This window comes from Oryx dammah, unplaced genomic scaffold (assembly GCF_014754425.2).
Source record: "Oryx dammah isolate SB20612 unplaced genomic scaffold, SCBI_Odam_1.1 HiC_scaffold_11072, whole genome shotgun sequence".
In the NCBI taxonomy this organism is placed as follows: Eukaryota; Metazoa; Chordata; class Mammalia; order Artiodactyla; family Bovidae; genus Oryx; species Oryx dammah.
Genome location: NW_024080466.1, coordinates 2,451,830 through 2,478,344, shown reverse-complemented (window position 1 = coordinate 2,478,344; position 26,515 = coordinate 2,451,830). Strand labels below are relative to the sequence as shown.

Below are 26,515 nucleotides of genomic sequence, written 5' to 3'. Positions count from 1 at the left end.
TCAGGGTTGATCCCTTAAGATTGACTGGTTTGATCCCCTTGCTGTCCAAGGGACTCTCAGGAGTCTTCCCCAGCACCACAGTTCGAAGGCATCAACTCTTTGACGCTCTGCCTTCTTTAAGGTCCAACTCTCGCAAGCATACATGACCACTGGGAAGACCACAGCCTTGACTAGATGCACGTTTGTTGACAGAGTGCTTTTCAACACGCTGTCTAGGTTTGCCGTGGCTTTCCCGTCAAGAAGATGCCAAATGTAAGAATATCGTACGTTTGTCTCTCTGTATCTGACTTACTTCATTCCGTACAACAATCTCTTTATCATGTGGTCGCTCCTGTCTCCCTCTGCTTCAGTCTGTTTCTCTGAACACACCTCATTTTTATTCCATCCTCCTTCCCAAATTCAATATTGATTTTTCATAGTGACTTGTCATACATTCTGATACCTTTTTTCTAGGATTCTCTCAGGGATTTTTTTTTTAACTTTTATATAAATTTTGAGATTTTAAATCTATCTAAAACAGCACTACCAGTATTATATAACATTGAATAATAGTTCAATTTTGAGAGGACTGACATTTTCACAGTGTAATACCTTCCCGTCTGAGGACACGATTATGGTTTCCATTCCTTCAGCCTTATTCTATGGCCTTCAATGAAACTGTAGTTTTCTCATTCAGAGCTTGTATGCCTTTTATTGTTTAATTTACTCCTAAATATTTTATAGCTCTTGGTCATTACTGGAATAATTTTTCCCCACATTTCTTTTCTAGATTCTCATTGTGCATTTATCCAGGCAATGGACCAGTTCTTTTACATAAGTCAAAAAATATTTTTTATACTGAGTTTATACCAGGTATCTCATATTCTTGTCTTTTTACATCTGTTTTGAGTGCAAAAACAATGTTAAAGTTTGAGAGCCATCTAGTTTTCAGTATAAATTTTAGTTTTTTGTGTTTCATCATTGAATATATTATTATTAGGAATTTGTATTTTAACAGATTTCTCAATTCGCATTTAAAGACTGTGTTGTGTTATGAATGACTGAATTTTTACATTCTCATAAATTTCTCCCTTTAAGCTTTGACATAATAATTAAGTTGATATATTTTCTGATATTGAACATCCTTGAACTTGGTCATAGGATATCACTTGTTTGTTATTACTGGATTCTAATGATCAATATTTTATTTAAATTTTGTCAATCTTGAAGCAAATTGCACTTCCTTAGTGTTGCTTTTTAATACAGTCTTCACTGGAACTTTTTAATTAAAGGTATGCTGGCCTCATAAATGAGTTGGAAGTTTATCACCCATTTTTATGGCCTCTATTGTTTAAATAACCTGATTTCACTGTTTAAAAATTCAAATCCAAGAATTGATAAGGCATTTGTGCAATGTAACAGTGGCTCTGTAATACCTTGCCAGCATCTTCTAACTGTACATAATATAATCAAGTTGTCTACTTCCTGAATCCATTCTAGTATACTGTCTCCAAGACTTCTACCTGTTTCCTTTAAGCTTTCCAATTTCTGGTCATAGAATTACACATTAAAGTCCCTTTTTAAAGCCTTTCTGTATCTGTGATCTCTCTCCTTTTCCTTTTTTCCTTTTTTTTCATTTTACCTTGATCAGGCTTGGAGTTTGAGATAAGAAAAGATAAATTATCTTTTCCAAAAATCCAGATTTGGGTAGGTTTTGTGTTTAGAACAACAGACTGGTTCCAATTCGAAAAAGGAGTTATGTCAAGACTGTATATTGTCACCCTGCTTATTTAACTTATATGCAGAGTACATCATGAGAAACGCTGGGCTGGAGGAAGCATAAGCTGGAGTCAAGATTGCCGGGAGAAATATCAATAACCTCAGATATGCAGATGACACCACCCTTATGGCAGAAAGTGAAGAGAAACTAAGCCTCTTGATGAAAGTGAAAGAGGAGAGTGAAAAAGTTGACTTAAAGTTCAACATTCAGAAAAAGAAGATCATGGCATCCAGTCCCATCACTTCATGGAAAATAGATGGGGAAACAATGGAAACAGTGTCAGATTTTGGGGGGCTCCAAAAATCACTGCAGATGGTGACTTCACCCATGAAATTAAAAGATGCTTACTCCTTGGAAGAAAAGTTATGACCAGCCTAGACAGCATATTAAAAAGCAGAGACATTACTTTGCCAACAAAGGTCCATCTAGTCAAGGCTATGGTTTTTCCAGTAGTCATGTATGGATGTGAGAGTTGGACTATAAAGAAAGCTGAGCACTGAAGAATTGATGCTTTTGCATTGTGGTATTGGAGAAGACTCTTGAGAGTCCCTTGGACTGCAAGGAGATCCAACCAGTCCATCCTAAAGGAAATCAGTCCTGAATATGCATTGGAAGGACTGATGCTGAAGCTGAAATTCCAATACTTTGGCCACCTGCTGTGAAGAACTGACTCATTGGAAAAGACCCTCTTGCTGGGAAAGATTGAAGGCAGGAGGAGAAGGGGATGACAGAGGATGAGATGGTTGGATGGCATCACCGACTCAATGGACATGAATTTGAGTAAGATCCGGGAGTTGGTGATGGATACGGAGGCCTGGCGTGCTGCAGTCCAAGGGATCACGAAGAGTTGGGCAAGACTGAGCGACTGAACTGAACTAAACTGTGCCAAGGAATGGTAGTGCAATATAGTTCTAGCTCATTAATTTTCATTTTCCTTAATTTCCTCTTCCATAGTTTGAGAAAATGTTATTGTTCTGATCTTCTAACATGTTTTAAATACCCTTATTTTTCATTTTCCTGTGTAATAATGGAAGGGATTAAGTCTGTAAACTTCCTTTGGGTACAGCTGTCACTGTGCTTTATAGCTCTGTGTGTGTGTGTGTGTGTGTGTGCTTAGTCATGTTCGATTTTTGGCAACCCTATGGACTGCAGCCCACCAGGTTCCTTTGTCCATGGGATTTTCCAGGGACTAAACCCGAGTCTCTCACATCTCCTTCATTGGCAGGCAGCCTTTACCACTAGCACCACTTGGGAAGCCCCAGATAGTTACTAGAGTTACTAGATATATTAGGTCTTATAGTTATTAGGTATAAATGAATTGTGTGTGTGTGTGTGCGCACATGCACATGTGCACACATGGGCTCGATTTCATCCAGCTCTTTGCAACTCCATGGACTACAGCCCACCAAGCTCCTCTGTCCATGAGATTATCCAGGCAAGAATACTGGAGTGGGTTGCCATTTCCTCCCCCAGGGGATCTTCCCAGCCCAGGGATTGAACCCACATCTCCTGCACTGACAGGTGAATTCTTCACCACTGAGCCACCTGGAAAGCCCCATAAATAGCATAATGAGACCACTTAAGGAAAAAAATTGAAATTTCAGAAATATCGTTATAGTAATTATATGACAAAGATGGAAATTCATCTTAATGCTAAAAAGTTTTTATAAATAATGCTGGCACAAATGGCTATTTGAAGAATATAAATTTAATAATATAACATCCATATCTTTTTGCCATACACAGAAATGAGTTCCAGTTTTATTACTTAAATTTTCAAAAAATCTTGAAAGATATATGTGACTGTGTGTACTATCAGGATTCAAGAAGGAGCTTCTTAACTAAGATTTTAAACTCAGAAAATACATCAAAATGTTGGTATGAAGTACCTCCCTGGCAGTCCAGTGGTTGAGACTCCACGCTTCCAATGCAGGGGGTGCACGTTCGATCCCCATTTGGGGAACTAAGATACCACATGCCACAGGGCTCAGCCAACAAAAAAACTGGTATGAAAAATATGTAAACAAAGCTTACAAATAGTAATTATGAAAGACACACTTCTAAAACAGATGACAATGTAATATACAGAAAGCTTAAATGTTAATAGAAAAAACCTACTAATACAATGGAAAAGTGAACAAATGAAAAGCACAGCGGTCATGGAAAAAATGCTCAAATTTAAACTGGAGCTCAGGGAAATACAAATCAAAATAATAGTGAAAACAGCTTCATGTTCACAAGACTTGCAAAATAAAACAGCTAGAATACTTACTGCTGCTAGGGAAGCAGAAAAAAATGTATTTTAATAAATTTTACATTCTTTTAGGAAATAAGTAGAAAATATTTATAAAACTATCCGGGGTCTCTGATCCTACAATCCCTAGGAATCTACTCCAAAGAGCAAAAACTATCAGTGTATTAACAAACAGGGAAATATATTACATGCTCATGGAAATAAAGGGAAAGCCCATCAGTAGTGTGGTGGTCACGGAAGCGGCTAAAAATATTCCATTTTGGAATTATGGTAAGAGTGAACTTCTTTGTTCATGTTGAAATTAGGAGTGTCACCTAGCACGTTCGGGCCAGGGCAGTGAGAGTGGAGGTGACGCACCCCTCTGGGTAGAAGCTTTGGGTTCATGTGCTGCTTGTCATCAGGCTTCCTTCCTACTCTGTTGTGACCGTGAAAGCTTGTATCAGCCTAGAGCTTCCTCAGTCTGGGTAGCCAAGAAACTGGGACAGAACTCCCTTGCCTTCCTCTTTTGGACATGTAGCCTGACCAAAAGGAGAAAGCTTTTGGAAAGAGTAAGCCACTGAGATTTTGGAATTGTTACTACAACATAACCAACCCTATCCAGACTGCTAGAGTTAAGACAATGGCTAAATTATAGTCCATCACTGGTGGGTCAGATGGTAAAGAATCTGCCTTCAATACAGGAGACCCAGGTTTGATCCCTGGGTTTGGCAGACCCTCTGGAGAAGGAAATAGCAACCCACTCCAGTATTTTTCCCTGGAGAACTCCATGACAGAAGAGCCTGGTGGGCTACAGTTCACAGGGTTGCAAAGAGTTGGACAGGACTGAGTGACCAGCACTTTCACTTTCTTTCTATAATTCACTTTGACCTTGATTATACTAGGTGGCTTGATTTTCACAAGTTATTGCTGAAAGACAGAAGAAAGATGCTTTAAAAGTTTATATTGTTATCCCAGTTTTTATAAAAAACACATTTAATACATCTTTATACATATTCTATAGAGATTATATGAGTATGGAGAATATATGAAAAATACAAAGTTGTTAAATGAGGCTAAAGAAAAATCTAGATTTAACCATTTTTTAAAAAAGCTAAGCTATGTGGTATGATCACATGCCTCAGAGGTAGTCACATTTAACTGTAATTACACATAAAGTATTATTGAGTAGATATTATCAAATAATTTCATATAGTATTTTGCTGAATCTAGGATACTTCGATGCTTGGTGCTCTCTTGGTCTTACCTGCTTCAAGAGGTTTTCACATATATGGCTGCAAATGTTAAATAAGAAACACCTCAGTGGTTCTTGAAGTGTGGTCTTCCATGGCTTGTTAGAAATGAGAATGTGCAGGCTCAACTGAAGACAATCCTGAATCAGAAATTGAGGATGAGGCCCAGTAATATGTGTTTTATCGAGCTTTGCAGGTGATTCCAATGCAATGCAAACTCATTCCTTGTTCAGTAAGATGTAGCCTTAATTCAGAGGTTAAAATGTGGAAAAAAAAAGTCCATCTTAGAAATAAGGTATCTTTTAAAAATAAGGACATTGCATTAATTTTCCTCTTCTTTTATCTAGCCAGGCTGACCTAGCTTCTAGGGTAAGATGGTGCCTAGCTTTGCTGGAGAAACTATGTCTTTGGACCTGTTGGTTCTTCTGTAAAGTGGGAGTAATAATAGTACATAGCTCATAGTCATTGTAAATAAATGAATTCATACATTTAAAGTTTGGAACAATGTTTGCATACAGTGCACACTTGAACAAGGCCGCCATCATTTAGCACAGGTTACACATCTCCCTGCCTCATGGACTTTGCAGTCTGAAAGCACGATTCTTCTGCCCTCCCATACTTCATGTCCACCAGTAGTTCAAATGTCACAACTTCAGGGAAGATGTCCCCAACCTCCCCAGATTAGCCTTCATACAATTCATGCTTTTCCTGCATCGCACTTATTTATTCATGAGGCTGATTAACAGATGTCTTTCCATTATACTATAAGGGGTGGGGAGATGGTATCTGTTTGGCTCCCTGTTTTAAACCCTGAATACCTAGTACAAAAGTAGGTACTCAAGAGCATTTCTTCTGTATTTAAGGATCAATTTCTTTTCATCTCTGGGTTTCCCTGATGGCTCAGACAGTAAAAAATCTGCCTGCAAAGCAGGAAACCCAGGTTTGATACCTGGTTGGGAAGACCACCTGGAGAAAGAAATGGCAACCCACTCCAGTATTCTTGCTTGGAGAACTCCATGGACAGAGGAGCCTGGCAGGCTACAGTCCATGGGGTGGCGAAGACTCAGACACTACTGAGTGACTAACACTTTCTTTTCATCTAATTTGTTTTGGATCAAATCCTCTGCTATCAACATGTATAAAGCTAATTATGATAAATGTAGTAAGTTTTATAACAAGCTTTAAACAACTAATTTTCAGTTATTTCAGGGATTAAACATATGCAAAGTATATTAAATCAATAAAGAGTACTTCTTTGCAGATTTCTTCAGAAGGGAAAAAAAAATGTTCCTCGCTATAAAGTTTGTGGGTTTCAATTTAATTCTAAATTAGAGGCTGATGGAATGGAAATTAGGGGAGGCATAAGCTTGCAGTGTAACAAGGAAGAGTCTCCAGATAACCTTTCAGCTCACTTTCATCTTTTTACACAATCTCTACTTGTGTATGAATGAGTTTAGGAAGTTTGATGACTTATAAAAATTAGTATCATCAAATCTGTTTTCTCTAGAAGAATCCACTTTATATATATAAAGAGTTAAGTCTGTAATTTTTAAATTAACTATAAAAGAATGATTCACATGAAACTTCATTTCCCCAAGACACTAGTCATTTATTTTCAAGTTTCCAAATCGTATACCCAAGTATTAATAAAATAAAATATAAAAAAATAACCAGCCTCAGATAAGTCTCAAAAACATCTCCTCATAAAGTTCAGTTCACAAACACCCCAAAGAGTTAATTCTGTCTTCTGATGGCTAGTATTTATAAGGAAGTTTAGAGAACCAGTGCGGGAAAAGAGAAAGAGGATATGGTCAAATTCTGAATTTAGTATACTGTGTTCTGTATTTCCCTTGTTTAATCATTCTGCATATTGGCTCCAAGAAGCCTGCCTAATTTGTTTTAAAATTTTTCTAAACTTATTCAACCAGAGAACTTATCTCTCTCAAAACTAGAGTCAGCAAAAACACTTTTGAGAATTGTTAGTCTCGCTGCATTCTACAGATTGACAAGTTCAGAATCCTAGTTAAAATACTAAACAACCCTGGTTATAGTGACCTGTAACTCCTGGTGGACCATTAAGAGTTCACAAATCATCCATTTAATAAATCCAGTTTAGAATCTTATCAAGAGTTGACATTCTTGTAATTTGCAGAGTTTACTTTGTGCCTTTTGAAAAACAAGGTATCAGCGGGGCTCTAACCTTTGAGTACCTTAATTTCTTTATAATTCTGCAAAGTTTAGTAACAGGACTTTATTAACTTTACCTGTCAAGTTCTTAATGAGAACTTGGGAGGTGGGTGTAAAGTGGTGTCTTAAAGCAGCTGAGAGAAGAAAATGCAGACAAGCCTTTGCCTTAGGGACCAGCAACTTGAAAGATGTCAGGGACTTATGTCTATCCCTTTTACATCACTGGAGGTGCCTACTAGAATTACTTGAGGAACTGTCTGAAAGTACATGGCACCACTGGGGTAAAGAGCCTAGATATGAGTATTCAGAAAAGGTCCCAGATGATTCTGATGCACGTTCCTAGAAAACCCTTGTTTTGGATAATATGTTCCTTGCTATAATCTACAGTAAGTATGGCATGACTTGTGATAAAGACAGCGAAGGCCTTGAAGCTTTTAACTTTTTTCTGTTTCAGACTATGGGGTCTGTGGTACTTTCCTCTAAGTACACTGCAGTCTGATTTCCTTAATAGTTCAGGGCATTCTACCATTATTTCTTCATCTGGCTTTTCAGAATCAAGATGGGAGGCCTATTTCCCCCAAGGTACACATTTCTTCCACTTGATCAACCAATACTTCCTCTGTGGTTAAATTTAAGTTTTGAAGAACAGTTTTCGTAACTGTTCTACTTCTTCTTGGGAGTAGTGAAATGACAAATGTACCAGAAAGTCTTACTGGAGTATTTTAGAACATTGCTTAGTAGGCTACGTTTTCCTACTCTGGTCTGCCCCCGTGCATTCGGCGGTCAGCTCTCCATTGATGGTCCCCTGGCTAGACAGTCTGTGGTCTCCTTCCCCAGTAATCTCCTCCTTCTGCTTTGTCCTCAGAGCCACTCTGCTACCTGCACCTCTTCTAGACATACAGTGCCACACAGCCTCATCTCTGATGGGTTCTGTCTAACTACATTATCCTTTCTATTACTACATCCCAGTAAGCTTTACGCCCCCAACTCTTGATCATATATATTAAAATATATTCTTTATTGTTCCTCTTCAGTGGATTTTCTGAGACTTTAATTATAATTTTTAACTTCTGGGAAATTAAAGCATTCGTTTTTGTATCTTACAGTTCTCAGAGATCATAGCTTTTTAAAGAGAAAAAATAGCAAATTCATTTTGGTGACTTAAACAAGATATAATTTAGATAATTATTTCATCCTCTCAAATAAAGCCTCCTACATTTAATTAACTAATAATTTAAGCACAGGTTACTATGCTTAACTGATTTAGGTTTATGTGAACCTGAAGTAATACTATTAAGTTTTCAGCTGTCTTAGCGACATCAAAGGAAAAGGACTAATTGAATGCCAACTTTGCTCGTAAACTACCAAGAGCTAAGACACATACAAATTTTATGGCAAGTAATCTAAAACCCTTCTAAAAATGATTAAGTGTTATTCTATCCAACAAGAAAACAAATACAACAAATCTATCTAATTAGTTAAGACACCAGATACTGTCATGCAGTTTCAGCATCTAGTAACAAACCTCTAAGCTTTAAAATTCTGTTTCACGACTTCTGAGTACTAATAATACATTTTAAAAGGTTGATATCCACTATAAACTACATGTAGAAGTACCAGAGTACACAATTAGCAAGTAAAGTGCATACACACCAAAGATTCTCAACTCTAATTTTGGAGCTCAACCTGGCAGTCTCCAAAGATTTATCTCCAAAGCAAAGTCATTAGCATAACTTTTAAATATAGAATTTTATACAAGGTGGTAGAAATATGATCAAACAGCTGGATACTCTGCCTCTAGAAAGTTGACAGACATATCTGTATTTCTCATGTCAAAACATGATGGACTGAACTGGCCCAAAGGACAGGTTGTTTTTTTATCTTTTTAAAAATTAAGAGTGTAAAATGTAACCATTAGAAACTGAAACAAAACCAAGCATTTTAGAATAGTTCTTTCGTTACCTTAAATTCTAACACAGTACAGTGAAAAAAATATGCCAGTTTTGCGTACTGCCATCAGGTTTTTAAAATTTCTTTCTTGGTCCATATTTAGTAAATAATAAACTTGTCTTTTCATATCTGAGCTGAAAGAGTTCTAGGGTATTCCTTAAAAAGTAATAATATAATCACAAATAAAAATGTTAAGATAGTTCAAAGCTAACAAGTTCATAATCAATACCACTAATGGTGATGTTCCTGAAACGTAACATTTTAATTTTTCCTTTAATGAGTGTGTATAAAGCAGATTTTTTCTTTTTTTTTAGGTTGTTGTTAACAACACCCGAAATCCACCCCAAACACACCCAAGGACTTTGTTAAATTCAATAAAGTAGCCTAAAATGTGGGTTGCAATGCCAGAAATGGCCAGATTAAAAATAAAGTAACTGCTGATTAAAATTGGTGTTTCTTTTATTCTCAACTATGTTAGTTATATGTGCTTTTTAAATTATTTAACAAAAAGAACGACTTTTCAAATATATAATTTCAAGTCTCAATTTGAAAGAATGTGTAACATTTCATTTGAAAATAATAGTTTCAGCAGATATATGCAAGATTCCTATATGAACTGTAAACGTGTCAACACCACCACTTTTTAGTGTTTTCAAAGGGGAATTCAAGATAGACTATTATTTTCTGCAGTATGCAACTGATTAAAGATAGTACTTTTGCGTGTAAAAATAATTTTCACTAAAAAACTCAGGTGCAAAAAGTCTGGTACTTTGTATATCAAAATAACAAGAACAAAATGAGCAATGAAAAAATAGCAAAAGTCATTACAAAAAATAGTAAATTCCTATTTAAATTTCTGTGTTCACAGGTTAAAAATGTTTATTAATTAACTATATCACACAGATTGTAGATACTTTAATATAGGAAGGTAACATGGGATATTTGAAATTCAAGCTGTACTTACCAAAATAGTTTTAACCTGAGTTTTTGATATCTTCAGAAAGGTACTTCACAATTACATATGATATAGTTATTATGTAGTAGTATAATTCAAAGTTATTTTTCTTTGACTTGCTTCTCCTTAAATAATTGAGTAATATTATAAATATTTATTATACCTTTGGGGCCAAGTTCTCCAAACACAAGGAAGTATCTGGGTTAAAAAAACCTGTTATTTTTTTCCTGCTATACAAGCATATGAAGATGTCTTTCTTGTTCAAAATGCCTTCAATTTAATCTTATTTTTACATTTTATTTTAAATGCAAAAGTGAAAAGATCATCATAGATCCTTGAATATTCCCATGAAAAATATCACACTCACTGAAGAATTTAATTTCACTAAAGAATATCAAATTAATCATTTCCTCCTATAAATATTTTCTTTTTATTTATTTATTTGTATTTAGAAGTTGCAGTTTTAAGTACTATTAACAGAAAATACATAACAAAAGCTTCCTAACAAGTGAAAAAAATAATTATAAATGCTGGAAAAATTGGCCTCATTAACATATTTACAGACTTTTACTTAATACATACTCCATTGGAAATTAATTATATGACATTTATACAATCATTAACATTTCCAAATCACTCTGAGTAGTGAGCATTTCAGTTCTTTACTGTCTATACCCAAAGTTGAAAGTCACTCAGTTTCTGAAGGCAATACCCACAAGCATCAGAAATGGTCAATCTGAGATGCTATTGATATATTGTTCTGCTCCTTCACCTAAAGACGTTTCTGTTGAGTAAGTGTCTTTATGCTTCTTTTTCTCTTTGCTCTGATCTTCCTGTAGCTTGAGAATTATGTTTCGGATTTCTTCTCTTTTTGTTCTCATTCTTGGGGGAGGAAACCAGTTTGCCAGATTCATAGGTAATTCAAAATTGAGAATTGGATTCTGAGAATAAAAATATTAAATGCACATCAGAAAATTATAATAAGTAATATTTTAGTTTCAATGACAAAAGCATCCCAGAGTAGAAATGAAAAAAAATCAGTAACATGCCAGGCATTTTGCTAGGCACTGGAGATGTAAGACAATTTCTACTTACAGATCAAGGGTGAGCAAACTACAGCCAGTGGGTCAAATTCTGCCTATTGCCTGTTTTTGTAAATGAAGCCTTATTGGAACATCACCACAGTAACTCATCTACATGCTGTCTACGGATGCTTTTTCTTTCATACACAACAGCAAAATGGAGAGCAGAGACTGTATGGCCACAGAACCTAAAATATTTATGACCTGGCCCCTTATGAAAAGGACTGCTGGCCCCAGTCTAGACAGATAACTCAACAATTAAAACAATGGATGTGACAGGTACTAAAACAGGAGAAGCAGAGAGTCCTATGAGAATACATACCTAAGGGCGTAGCACAGTATCAAAAAGTGATGTTTATGCTGAGATCTAAAGAATGAGTAGGAATTAGTCAAATAAGGAATGATGGAAGCAACAGGGAAGAATACTCCAGGAAGGGAAATGGAGGCAAGAAGGAATATGAGAGCCTGAAATGACATTCAGGTAGATGGTACACAGAATGCTGGAGTGAGAAGGGTAGAAAGAAGGCTAGAAGCTAGGACAGGAGTTAGAGCATGCAGGTCATGTGAAGGATTCCAGTCTTTTAACTCAAGAGCAACAGGAAGCCATTATAAGATATAAAGCAGAAAAGAAACATGATTAAGTTTGAGTTTTGAGAAAACAACTGTGAAAAAAACACAGCAAGAGGCCCAGCAAGCTACATGTAAAAGAATGAAATGAGAACACTTTCTAACATCATACCCAAAAATAAACTCAAAATGGTTTAAAGAACAAAATGTAAAAAAAAAAAAAAAAGAGAACAAAATATAAGGGCAAAAACTATAAAACTCCTAAGAGGAAAACATAGGCACCGTGCTCTTTGACATAAATCAAAGCAAGATCCCCTTTGACCCACCTCCCAGAGTAATGGAAATAAAAACAAACAAATGGGACTTAATTAAACTTAAAAGCATTTGCGAAGCAAAGGAAATTATAAACAAAATGAAAAGACAGCCCTCAGAATGAGAGAAAACTGCAAACTGACAAAAGATTAACCTCCAAAATATACAAGCAACTCATGCATTTCAGTATCAGAAAAACAAACAACCTAATCAAAAACTGGGCAGAAGACCTACACAGACATTTCTCCAAAGAAGACAGATAGATGGCCAACACACACAGGAAAAGATGCCCAACGTCACTCATTATTTGGGAAATGCAAATTAAAACTACAATGAGATATCACCTCACCCCAGTCAGAATGGCCATCATCAAAACATCTACAAACAATAAATGCTGGAGAGGATGTAGAGAAAAGGGAGCCTTGTGCACTGCTGGTGGGAATGTAAACTGATACAACCACTATGGAGAACAGTATGGAGATTTCTTAAAAAAACGAGGAGTAAAACGACCACATGACCCAGCAATCCCACTACTTACTGGGCATATACCCTGAGAAAACCATAGTTCAAAAGGACACATGTACCCCAGTGTTCACTGGAGCACTATTTGCAACAGCCAGGACATGGAAGCAGCCTAGATGTCCATCTAGAGATGAATGGATAAACAAGTTGTGGAACATATACACAATGGAATATTAGCCATAAAAAGGAGTAAATTTTAGTCAGTTGAACTGAGGCGGAGGAACCTAGAGCTTATACAGAGTGAAGGAAGGAAGAAGAAGAAAAACAAATACCGTGTATCTAACACATATATATGGAATCTGATGAATTTGTCTGCAGGGAAGACTAGAAACACAGATGTAGAGAATGGACTTGTGGACACAGCAGGGGAAGGACAGGGTGAGACGAGCGGAGCAAGTGGCACTGATGTATACACTACCGTGTACGGAACAGATAGCTAGTGGGAGGCTGCTGCACAGCACAGGGAGCTTGACTGTGTAAAGCAATTATCCTCCAATCAAATACATTAAAAAAAATTTAAGACAGTATACTAAACGCATATATATGGAATTTAGAAAAATGGTAACAATGACCCCATATGCGAGACAGCAAAAGAGACACAGATGTATAGAACAGTCTTTTGGACTCTGTGGGAAAAGGTGAGAGTGGGATGATTTGGGAGAATGGCATTGAAACATGTAAATTATCATATGTGACACGAATCACCAGTCCAGGTTCGATGCATGAGGCAGGGTGCTTGGGGCTGGTGCACTGGGTTGACCCAGAGGGATGGGATGGGGAGGAAAGTGGGAGGGAGGTTCAGGATGGGGGACACATGTACACCCATGGCAGATTCACGTCAATGTATGGCAAAACCACTACCATACTGTAATTAGCCTCCAATTAAAAGAAATAAATTTAAAAAAAAAAAAAAAAAGGAGGCCTAGTCAGAGGTTGGTACAGCACTGTGGAATAGTGATGCTAGTGACCTGAACTGAGAAAGTGGTCACGGGTTAAACAACTCAGCATGTGTGACACTGAGTGATAGAAGTCACAGAACTTATGGCACAATGGCTGGTGGGTGAAGAAGAAGAAGTCAAGATAAACTGTAAGGAATATCCAAGACAGGTATGCACGGTAAAGTCAAACGAACAGTGTTACGAGGAAGGAACGCTCGGCAGTGCCAACGGTGCCGGGAGGTCAGGAACAATTCCTGTGTAAGGGGGAGGGTCAAGCCAGATTACACAGATTTGAGAAGCAAGTAGGATTTGTGGAAATGAAGACAATGAATATAAATATGTGTCCAGAAATACATTTGTGAAGGGGAGAAAAGAAGGTAAAAAGATAGAGCCTGAATCATGGCAGAGATTTCTTTAAGGCCAAAAGAGCCAGTGGAGAAGAAGAGTTGATCAGTGATAGAAGTGACTGGATTCGGATTACATGGAGTTCAGTCTTGTTTAAATCTTAAATATTCTCCAATTTATGAGTTTTTGCTCCCTGGAATAATTTTTGAAACAGCAGTTTTCAGTCTCTCCAAAATATTTGATTATTGTGTCTTTTACACTAACGTAAGATAAAAAAATACCATTTCAGTATTTATTAAGTCAGATCCAACCAACTGAAACCCACCTCAAAAAAGCTCTCTACATACTGCAATACATATACGCCACAGTCACTGAAGTTGTTTTGCTGTGGTACTTTTGGATTAGAGCCTTTCATAACATCTTTGGAAAAACTTCTTTTGCTTCCTTTTTTAACTTCCCATTCCACCTCTAAATACCTGCAATGATATGTATATATTAAGAACACATACATACATATAAATATACATACTTCCTCATCCTCACCAGAATACAAAATACAGGTAGAGTTTTAAACTTACTCTCTTAGAATTTTGACAACATTTGACCGAGAAGGGCCTCTGAGTGAGTCCATCAGTAAGATACAAGGTCTGAAATAAAATGACCAAATATTAATATTTTATTAATATTTAAAAGGCAGAGAAAGATGTACATTAACAATAAAATGGAGGGGGAGATAAACCTTTTAGGCAAAAACACCCTAATAATACTTAACTACCCATGATTATATTAAATACTGAATTATAGAGTAATAATTTGGCCATACCTAAGCTATGAATATATTTCACCAAAGTTCCATAGCTAGTTCCTAAAAATACTTCAAAATTTAGTACAAAATCAAAACAATTCTGAAAACTTGAACATTCCTTGTTCAGAAGAAAGATAATCCCATTTTAAAAATCGACTGATATTTTAAATAACTAAACAGGTAATCTTCACATAAAAGAATTAGCTTAGAATCCACTGTTTTGGGCAAGATTCCACTTTGGAACACTTACTATAAAAAAACACTTAACTTTCAAAATTTTGTTCTTAAACCTAAGTATGTGAGCAAGTTTAATGTAGTACACAAAGTCCTGAAATGATTAAAGACCTAGGTTCTTCCTGGCTAACATTTTATGGGATTTGGAGAAAATCTTTTAACTGCTCTAGGTTTCTATGTTTTCCTTTATATTGACATTTGCTTTTCAAATGCTGTTACTAGAATTTCAGACAAGATTTCCTACAAAAAGTCAACAAGAGATTAAGTCTAGAAATAGGTACTTCATCCCTGAAGTCAGGAGACCCTGGAGAGATCTCAGAACATGTACTTCTGAGAACCAAAACAGACTCGCTCTCAATGTGAGGTTCCCTGGAACACGCCTCTTAGGACTGTCCTGAGTCACTCTACAGCCTTCACACAGTGGCTATGGAACTAGTGTAAACTCCAATCCCCATGTTACTGACCTGAATCTGAATGAAAATTCTTTGTCCTTTCCTGCTTTAAATCACTACATATCCAAAAGGAATAGTGGCTTTCTATGTATGCACTTGCACAGAGATGGAAAGTGGGCAACTGGAGAACTGAAATGATTTCCATTCTCCCCAGCTCAATCTTGACATTAGTAGGCATGACCCAGGTTTTCCTCACCGAGTCTGAAAACCTTTGTGATTTTTGCTTAAGTACTTGTTTCAATTAAAACAGTATGGTTAATATTTTATTCTGAGAGAGTATGTGAATAAAAGTCACCAGGTGGTCTACAAGATGTATAGTCAACGCTTACTGTTTACAGAGAGTAGGCTTTAAATGCCACTGTCCTATTTCTGAACTGCAGTTGTCGTCAGCAAGGAGTCCATCATCACTGCTATCATCCTATAAAAGACAGTCTACTGTTAGTACTGAAACTATAAAATCTAAGTAACTAATAACAAAATAGCACTACTGAGGATAAAAACCCTTGTGGCAAATATGTAAAAAATATATCTCTAATTAGGTGATCAGACTTTAGAAAATGTTCTATGTTACTCAATCCCGAGGGAACTGCAAAGGAATCCAAAGAAAAACTTTTAATGCTATAAAATATTGGAACTCCTTGCTAAGCATTAAGTTTCACCTGGTTATCCTGATCTTCTGAGAAGTCAATGAGTTCATCTTCAAGCATTTTACTACCTTCAGCTGATTCATCACTGTAGTTTAGTCTTATTTTGCTTAAACCATCTGTATCAATAGGAAATATCACACAATTCTTAAAAAGAGTATATGATCTTAAAATTAATGCTAGCAATTATATAGTAATTACAAATAGAAAATGTCTTAGCATGTAATATCACAAATACAAAACAAGTTACTTTTTAAAAAACCTGGATTTTCATACTATTTACAGAGCTGTTTCTACTACTCACTCTAAAATTCATTAAACATTAAAAACTAGGTATCAATTGTATTATTAAAATTTATATATATTTAAGTACATGTCTATAAATAAAGGTTTTGTGCTAGGTATGCTAGATATCTTTAATAACAGAAGCTACAATGGTTTGAAAATAATTGTTCAATAACAGGAATACTCAGCAAATATAGAACCTAAAATGAAATACTGTGTACATGTGAGAAATTAAAATTGTGAAAATATAGAAAATTGTACAGATTAAAAAACATGATTAAAACATAGTAAGATGGGCTTGCTTTTGCACAAATAATTTTTTAAAAATACAAAAATGAAAATAATGATCATATTAGTTATGGGTAAGCTCTTCAACTTGGTGCACTTTTCCTTCTTGTTTGGTTATATTCATAAGATTTTTCAATAAAATAAAACAACACAAGCCAATGTAGATGCTGGTAGTATGAAAATAAATGACTCACAGAAATATCTGAAATGAATTATTTTAAAAGTCTCTTTTAAGAATCCAAATCCTTAAAAATCAATGATTAAGCTTAAAGAAAGAGAAGACTTACAAAAAATAATGAAAACTGAGTCAGGAACTTTGATGCCAAATATACAAATATTGTTTACTATAGAGCATACCATTTCCAAGTTTTTTAAAAGCGTGACTTCAAGGTATTTTAGACAGGATTTAACTTATTTTAGTACAAGTTATTAAAAGGGCATTAAGAATGCTAATATTATTAAGCAAGACAAGATGGGACGATAGCAGGATAAAAGTGCTCCTGAAAAGATATATTTAACATATATTAAGTTTAAATGTTGTGATAAAAAATACTATTTAAAATAATAAAGCCCTATGATTAATCCTTTTATTATGTAAAGAATAACCTTTATAATTTATCTTTTTAAAAATTTGTATTTTAATGTTTTGAAGCTAAAATACCTATATTTAAGTAAAATCTGTCTAAATCCTTAGGTAATTCAGAATTAGTAATTACAATCAAGTTGTTTTAGTATCAAAATATTCCTAACTATACCTTTTACCCATAAATTGTGTTATATAAACATGAATTTATACAAATGAAAACACATGTACATTGTAAAAAAGAGAGAAAAGTAAATAGTATAGTCAATTTCTTCAGTTATTTCGTTCAGCAAACAAATGCTCTAGTATAAATTGAGTGGCAGTAACTCAATCAGCTATTCTCACAACCAGTCCCAGTTCCTGAGGTTCTCACATAGCGAGATCAACTGAAGATGCCGAACCAAGTGTGATTCTAGAATTTAAACATATTTTTCATGTATTGATACCATACATCACAAGACAACTATTTCAAATGGTACCCAACTGAAAAAGCAGCAAATCAAAGTAATAATAACACACATTATTACTTTCCTACAGTTGATCATAAAAACCTAATCCCTGTGTCAAGATACAATTCTATTTATTTGCTGAAGCATGTCAACCTACATCGAAGTCACTTGTGACTATATGTGTTCAGTGGTTAAATTATGTTTAAACTACCTAAAATGCTTCATTTAAATCCTGTCAACTATCAGACCAAACAGAACAGACCAAACAGAAATAGATCAATAAGGTACAAATCATAATCACAAAAAATTTTTACAAGCTCTCCTCTTCTTAAATTTTGATGTCATAGTTTTATATAGCATAGACTGCTTAAACCATCCTCTCTGAGGCTAGTCAATGTTCTTTTGGGTGAGTGAGGCCTTGAAAACATCTGATGAAAAATGAGACTTCATTCCTTAAAAAAAATACAAACCCATTCTAGAGAACTGTGGGACACTATCATCACTGGATTAAGATAAACATTAAACAAGGACAGAAAAACACCGTGTATCACACATAATAATGTTAAATTAATTACCTTTAAGGATAATTGATATAGTTACACACATACCAAAAAAAAAAAAAACAAAGCACAAACTATAATTTTTCAAAGAAGAATAAACAGATACTGAAAGGGCAAACTAAAGGATTCACTGAGACATATACTCAAATTTAACCAGTTACTTCTCAACTAGAACACTAACTTGTAGGAAAGGGCCACTAGGAATTTCTGGGGTTTGTGTATATGAAGGAAGCCCTAAGGCTTTGTCTCATTGCTCTAAGTCATTCATTTCAATTCATTTTTTAACTTGAATTCATATTAAACTATATGAAATTATTGATCAAAAAGGAGCTTAAAAAATGTTCTCTAGAGATATAATTCACATACCATACAATTCACCCCCTTAAAGTGTACAATTAAGTGGGTTTTGGTATATTTACACATACTGTGTGCAACCATCACCAGAGTCAATTTTAAAACATTTTCAAAATGTTTCAAATCTCAAAACAAACAAGCAAAAACAAACCTCTAAACTCTTTAGCTATCACTCCCTTTTCCCCATATTCCTCTCCAATCCCCAAGCACCCTTAAGCAACCATTAGTCTATTCTTACAGGCTTTCTGTTTGGGAGATTTAATACAAATAGAATCACATTAATATGTGGTCTTCTGTGACTACTTCAACTTAACATGTTCTCAGTTTCATCCATGTTGTAACATGCATCACTACTTCATTTCTTTTTATGGCCTAATAATATTCCATTAAATAGATATATCATGTTTTCATTATCCATCTATCAGTTGATGAACATCTGGGCTGTTTCTACCTTTTGGCTGTTGTGAATAATGCTGCTATAATTGTTCATGCCCAGGTTTTTGTGTGGACATATGTTTTTATTTCTCTCGGGTATTTATCTAGGAGTGGAACTGCTGGATCATATTATAACTTCATGTCTAACATCTTAAGAAACTGTCAAACTGTTTTCCAAAGCAAGCTGTAGCATTTTACCTTCCTACATTAATAATATATGAAGTTTTCAGTTTCCCCACATCCTCACCAACACCTGTTGGCATCTGACTTTCTGATTCTAGCCATGCTCTATAAAAAGGCTTGCTGCTGCTGCTGCTAAGTCCCTTCAGTCGTGTCCGACTCTGTGCGACCCCACAGATGGCAGCCCACCAGGCTCTGCTGTCCCTGGGATTCTCCAGGCAGGAACACTGGAGCGGGTTGCCATTTCCTTCTCCAATACATGAAAGTGAAAAGTGAAAGTGAAGTCGCTCAGTAAGTGTCCGACTCTTCGTGACCCCATAGACTACAGCCTACAAGGCTCCTCCGTCCATGGGATTTTCCAGGCAAGAGGACTAGAGTGGGTTGCCATTGCCTTCTCCGATAAAAAGGCTTAAGCAGCCATTAATCCACTCTATAGGCTTGTGGTTTTGATTTATAGTTCCTTCATGACTAATGATATCCAGCATCTTCTCATGTACTAATTGGCAGGACTTTGTTCAAAGGCACACAAACAGTGCACACTGCCTTGAAGGCGTAATCTTCAGAGTGCCCATCTAAGCAATGCTTTCAGTGTAGCAAAATGGTAATTAATGTAGCTATTCAATGCCTTTTATTACTTTTTTCTTCTATTCAAGTATTAAAATACTAAAACTGAAAAAAAAATTACAGTGACTTCGTGACTACCTATTTTGCCTTTCTTCATTCCATTTCCTCCCTGATGAAATATATTAGAAAATGAGCAATAAAAATAAGTACTGTTGACCCTTGAACAGCACAGGTTTGAACTGCACTGGTCCACTTACACAAGGATTTTTTTTCTGCCCAAGAAAGAGGTTAGCACAGTACTGCACAATCCGAGGCTGGCTGAATCCAGGGATGTGAATCTGTGGATGTAGAAGTGTGGTACGACATAAATGGCTGAAGATAAAGTCAGAGGTGGATTTTGACTGTCAGAGGGTCAGCACCCCTAAATCCCATGCTGTTCAAGGGTCAACTGCATTTATCTGCTTGGTTTTGATGCACTTTTTTCCTTATCTGCTAAATTCCCCCCTTTTGCCTCTTAAAGACCAATATCCATAGGCCTAATACCAGCTTTATGCAGCTGAGCATGTCAAACAAAAAATATTTTTGAAAGAATGCAGCAACAGCTTTCTGATTTACTAAAATAACAGGCTGGTAGAAGTACCCGAAGTATGCTCAGCATTCACAACTTTTGATAGGTTCTTTCTGAGGTCACATAATTTCTTCTATGTCTTATACTGAGTTTTTTCCTCCAAAGAGAGTGTATTAAATCTATTCATAGTTTATTAAGTTTGCTATCTTATATATATAGCATACTATAGTTCATGAAGTGGACTATTTTACTTTGAGGTTGAAGTGGAAATTCTGCAGTTGACTTGATAAAAAATTTAAGTATTTGAAGAGAAACCTTAGATTTCTAGAATAAGTGCTAGTAATATGGACCTGATTCAAGGAAAGAAGCAATTTATTAGAACTGAAAGGAAATAAAAAAGCAGAGGTTGGACCAGTGCCCTTCTTTCCACTGAAAACCATGAAAGAGAGTGAGGAACAGGAACTAACCTTTAATTTGAATGTCAACAACTATTTGGAGGAAAAAGCTTTAATTTTTTGCCTCTTGATCTCAATTTGCCCATCTGTAAATTGAGAAGATCAAACTAATTTGCCTTATAGATCTAAGATTGTGCAACTACTGTTTATGCTGAATAAGTAAATTTCCTACAAAATAAAAACAAGTCCAAGTTCCTACAAATGGAAAAAGCAGACCTTGTACTTTAATTTTAAAACTGCACACTTTGTAAGGATGAGGGGAGGAGACTCACTATCAAGGGGGTACAAGAGAATTGTTTTGAGTAATGGCAAGGTTCTAAATCTCTATTGCTGTAATGACTACATGACTATATATATTTATCAAAGCTCACTGAGCTATATTTATGAGTGAATGTTACTGTAAGTAAATTATACAATAAACCTGACTTTAAGAAAAAGTGCACCCTGAAATTTTAATCCTATTTCTAAAAAATCCAACTTATTCTGAATTTTTTTATTTTTTTAAAACATTTAGTAACATACCTGTATGATGCATAGAACTTAAATATTCATTCTGTAGGCCATTCTCACTTTCAGTCCTATCAACAAATTTCTGGCCTGTGGGTTCTCCTTTATTCGGTTCTTCATTTTCACTTGCAGTATGATTTATTTTTTTCAGACTACATTTCACACTGCTTATGTTTCTCCGGTAACGAGGGTCACTTTCTTCCTGTTCATTATTTGAATCAATTACAGCTACGCAATGCTTTCTGTTTAACATCTTCTTAATTACAGGCTTGGCAGCAGAGTTTTGTGAACAACTGTCCATTTCACTGGCTGAAGGAGAAGAAATACAACTGTCCTCTACAGGTGAACTTTTTTGCGTGATTGTATTTTCATGGTAATGAGGATTAGGTTCATACTTTGGTTTTTCCAAACCAGGGAAACAAACAACGGCCAAAAACCAGTGTGCACTGTAAAAAACAAATGAAACTACTGAATATATTACTATAAAAGTTTATTATATTTGGCAATAAATATTAAAATATTTTTTCTAAAGCTTCTATAAACAAATTTATTAAGAATGCCCAATTCTTTCAATCCTTAATCTACTTGTTTGAAGACTCACTGATTCATTAACAGAGTATAATGTCTATTCAAAAATAACATAGTTTTTGTCAGAATTACATAGCCTGCATTCACTTTTGCAAACAATCCTTTGAACATTTTCTTGCTTTTGGAATGAAAAATTCATCGTTTTCCAGGCAATTTAACAAAATGTATATTACATCACTGCAATTCATCATTCCCATTTACCTTTCCTTTGTTTTATTTATGCCAAGGGTAAAAAACCAGCAACATTAAAATATCTTCAGCAGTCTAACTAATTAGACTTTATAAGTTTAACATTTTCTAAATATTGTACATAATAGTTTTTTAACAACTTTTCATCCATGTTTTTCTTATTAATAAGGTGAGTGAGTGAGTGCTCAGTTGTGTCTGACTCTTTGCAACCGCATGAACTATACAGTCCATGGAATTCTCCAGGCCAGAATGCCTGAGTGGGTAGCCTTTCCCTTCTTCAGGGGATCTTTCCAACCCAGGGATCGAATCTAGGTCTCCAGGGAAGCCCAAGAATACTGGAGTGGGGAGCCTATCCCTTCTCCAGTGGATCTTCCAGACCCAGCAATCGAACTGGAGTCTCCTGCACTGCAGGCAGATTCTTTGCCAACCAATCTATCAGGGAAGCTTGGTTAATATTAACTAGGTATTATTAAGTATTAATATTAGGTATTAATAAGTACTAATAACACTTATTAGGCTATATTAATAATGTAAGGATTTCTTAATACTGAAAATATTATTCTTGTCTCATACTCTACTGAAATAAAATACACTAAATTGAAATAATGTATCTAGTCTAATTATCAGTACAGAAGTATCAGCTAGAGCTGAATTCAGGTATCATCACAGTTCATGACAGTAGGATATAAGCTATGAGTAAGAAGCTATACAGCTAAAAGTGGCTAATATTCATTAATCTAATTAATTTTATTCAGGGTTTACTATTTGCTAGGCACAGTGTTATGTGAAAGGGTCTTCCCTGGTGGCTCAGACAGTAAACAATCAGCCTGTAATGCAGGAAACCCAGGTTTGATCCCTGGGTTGGGAAGATTCCCTGGAGAAGGGAATGGCAACCCATTCCAATAAACAGGCTAAAGATGTCAGATAATTTATTAGCTGAGCACAATATCTGTCATAGAGTATGGAGTTCAGTAGATATTTGCTGTATGAAAAATGAATGTTGACCCAGACAAAAGTTATTGCATATTCTATTTATGCAAAATATTAAATTTCCCCAAGGTAATACTAAGAAGCACTGTATGTCTCTTCACTAGACACAGTAAGTAGAAAAGTTCACAGAGGCTGCCTTCATCCTCAGTACTGAAAATCCAGATGGAGAAATGCTTCTCTCCTCTTAATTATTAATCCTCAGGACCCTATGGACTTAGGTCAGGCCAGGCTGGGAGAAGCGTGCACACCATTTTCCTCACTTCATCAACTCAAAGACACAGCTGACACTAAGTCACATCTCAACTTCAGAAAGGTTATAAAGTGAAAAAATGTGCTTTAAAAATTGATTAAACATGGTATAACACAGTGATTCTCAACTTACAGCTGAAACCGAAGTCTGTCACAGTTATAAACATTTTTCAGCTATGACAATATGGATGAGCCATAGTTTTTCTGTTGCCTTATCTAATAACTTGGGGAAAAAAAAATCTTCCTTCACCTAGCTGTAAAGAGAAAGCTGAATCGGATACATTTGACCTCACTTTCAACCTCTAAGAGCCGGAGTTTTGCTTTTATGATCCCTTTTAATGGCAGATATCTTGACCTTAAGCCATTAGTGGGAGACATGGCTAAAACAGGCAATTTCACTTAGTTTAATTTGATGTTTGGATTAGATCCAAACATCAAATTTGTGTTCCTTGTCAATTACTGCAACAATTTTTAACAAATAGCTTATCAACTTTTAGCTTAACCACCACCAGGAAAATTAAAATAGATAACGAATACAGGGCGCCTATCTAATTAGTTTTATCTCTTTATAAAAAGTCCTCATGATCTGGAAGTTATTCTTCCATGTACAAACAGCACAGTTCTCCTGCAGAACACAACTAATTCACTCTCTTTCAACAAGACCACCAAGATGACACAAAGCACTAAACACAGCGTCCATCCACATCAGATACCATGACTAAGGATGTGCCTCTATTACTAAATTACATATGCCTCAAATTATATTTTTATTTTAAACTTTTATAATTAATTTCTGACAAATGGCTTCCCATGTATATCCCTCCCTTTTACCAAGTGGGCAGCTCATGTGCTACTTGATATGACAAATTAATGTCAAGAAATCTAATTTTGAGGAGAATAAAGACATTATAAAGATTAGTTTTAAACTTAGTTTTAAATTTTATTGATACTATGATACTATGTTTGACTCAAATCATTTTGAAGAGGTTGGGCTTTACAGTCATAACCAATGTTTTAACCTAGTCTACCTATCTTTGGCTGGGCTAATTAGAGATCATAATAGCTGTTATAATTAAAGCATGATTTTAAATAAAAAGAATCTGACTATACTACAGAGTAAATGTTTTTTATACTGAGAAAAAGAGCACGTTCAGAAGCTAGCTTGGCACAGACAGGCTTATTAGACATTAAAAATCTTACAGAACACCAACCTCAGACAAAGTTACTCTGCAACCATGATAAAAATGAGACAAAGCAAGGTCATTTCATAATTTGTCTTAGCAGAGACAAATATAAGGTCACAGTGCAACCCTTCAAAATACCAAATATCTTTTTTGCTAAATGAGTGAATGTATGCCGCTGGAGCAGCTGTGAGGAGATAACCCATGTCCAAGGGCAAAGGAGAAGCCCCAGCAAGATGGTAGGTGAAATCGCCTTTAGAATCAAACTCCATACCTACCAACAACGCTCAGAGGGCTCAAACATACCTTGTGTACACCAGGTCCCAGAGATGTGTTTGAGTGTCTCCTGCAGAGGAACGGATAAGCAGTGGCCTGTCGCAGGGGCAGGGGCTCTGGGTGCAGGAGGCTTGGGTATTGCATAAGCCCTCCTTGGAGAAGGACACCATTAACCCCACCATAGAGCCACCAGAACTTACACAGGACAGGGTAAAGAGACTCTTGGAGGGCACAAACAGAACCTTGTGCATACCAGGACCCAGGAGAAGGGAGCAGTGACCCCACAAGAGACTGACTCAGACTTGCCCGTGAGTGTCCAGAGACACTCTGGTGGAGGCATGGGTTGGCGGCGGCCTGCTGCAGGGCCGGGGCACTGACTATAGCAGGGCCAGCATGGGACCTTTTGAAGGAGGTGGCCATTATCATCATTACCTCCACCAGAGTTTGGCCCCAGGTAAATAACAGGGAGGGAACACAGCCCCAGCCAGCAACAGAAAACTGGACTAAAAATCTACTGAGCATGGCCCCGCCCATCACAAGACCGTTTCCCCCTCAATCAGTCTCTCCCATCAGGAAGCTTCCATAACCCTATTATCCTTCTCCATCAGAGGGAAGACCGACTGAAAACCACAATCACAGAAAACTAACCAATCTAATCACATGGACAACAGCCTCGTCTAACTCAATGAAACTATGAACCATTCCCAGTAGGGCCACCCAGGACAGATGGGTCATGGTGGAGAGTTTTGACAAAACATGGTCCACTAGAGAAGGGAATGGCAAACCACTTCAGTATTCTTGCCTTGAGAACCCCATGAACAGTATGAAAAGGCAAAAAGATAGGACACTGAAAGATGAACTCCCCAGGTCTGTAGGTGCCCAATATGCTACTGGAGATAAATGGAGAAATAACTCCAGAAAGAATAAAGAGACACAGCTAAAACAAAAACAACATCCAGTAGTGGATGTGATTGGTGATGGAAGTAAACACTGAAGCTATAAAGAGTAATGCTGCATAAGAACCTGCAATGTTAGGTCCACGAATCAAGGCAAATTGGAAGTGGTCGAACAGGAGAAGGCAAGATGAACACTGACACTTTAGGAATCAACAAACAAATCAGATGGACTGGACTGAGTGAATTTAACTCAGATGACCATTATATCCACTACTGTGGGCAAGAATCCTCAGAAGAAATGGAGTAGACATCATAGTCAACAAAAGAGTCTGAAATGCAGTACTTGGATACAATCTCAAAAACGACAGAATGATCTCTGTTCGTTACTAAGGCAAACCATTCAATATCACAGTAATCCAAGTCTATGCCCTGAACAGTAATGCTGAAGAAGCTGAAGTTGAACGGTTCTACGAAGACCTACAAGACCTTCTAGAACTAATACCCGAAAAAGATGTCCTTTTCATTATGGGGGCCTGGAATGCAAAAGTAAGAAGTCAAGAGATACCTGGAGTAACAGGCAAATTTGGCCTTGGAGTACAGAATGAAGCAGGGCAAAGTCTAATAACAGTTTTGCCAAGAGAGTGATCTGGTCATAGCAAATACACTCTTCCAACAACACAAGA

The 26,515-nt window shown here is 36.2% G+C and overlaps 1 protein-coding gene across 7 annotated transcripts in view; it reads right to left on the bottom strand.

Annotated features, from left to right (window-relative positions):
* Positions 1-9,820: 9,820 nt before the first annotated feature.
* LOC120860421 (sentrin-specific protease 6-like) overlaps positions 9,821-26,515 on the bottom strand; it is a 127,551-nt gene continuing 110,856 nt past the window's right edge. For all 7 annotated transcript variants that reach the window (XM_040236228.1, XM_040236223.1, XM_040236224.1 and 4 more), the window contains 6 exons: positions 21,479-21,909; positions 16,251-16,354; positions 15,921-16,009; positions 14,679-14,747; positions 14,426-14,576; positions 9,821-11,275 (listed from right to left, as the gene is read on the bottom strand). In XM_040236228.1, the coding sequence (XP_040092162.1) occupies positions 11,066-11,275; positions 14,426-14,576; positions 14,679-14,747; positions 15,921-16,009; positions 16,251-16,354; positions 21,479-21,909 (1,054 nt within the window). In that variant the 3' untranslated portion in view covers positions 9,821-11,065. The remainder of the gene's footprint in view (positions 11,276-14,425; positions 14,577-14,678; positions 14,748-15,920; positions 16,010-16,250; positions 16,355-21,478; positions 21,910-26,515) is intronic.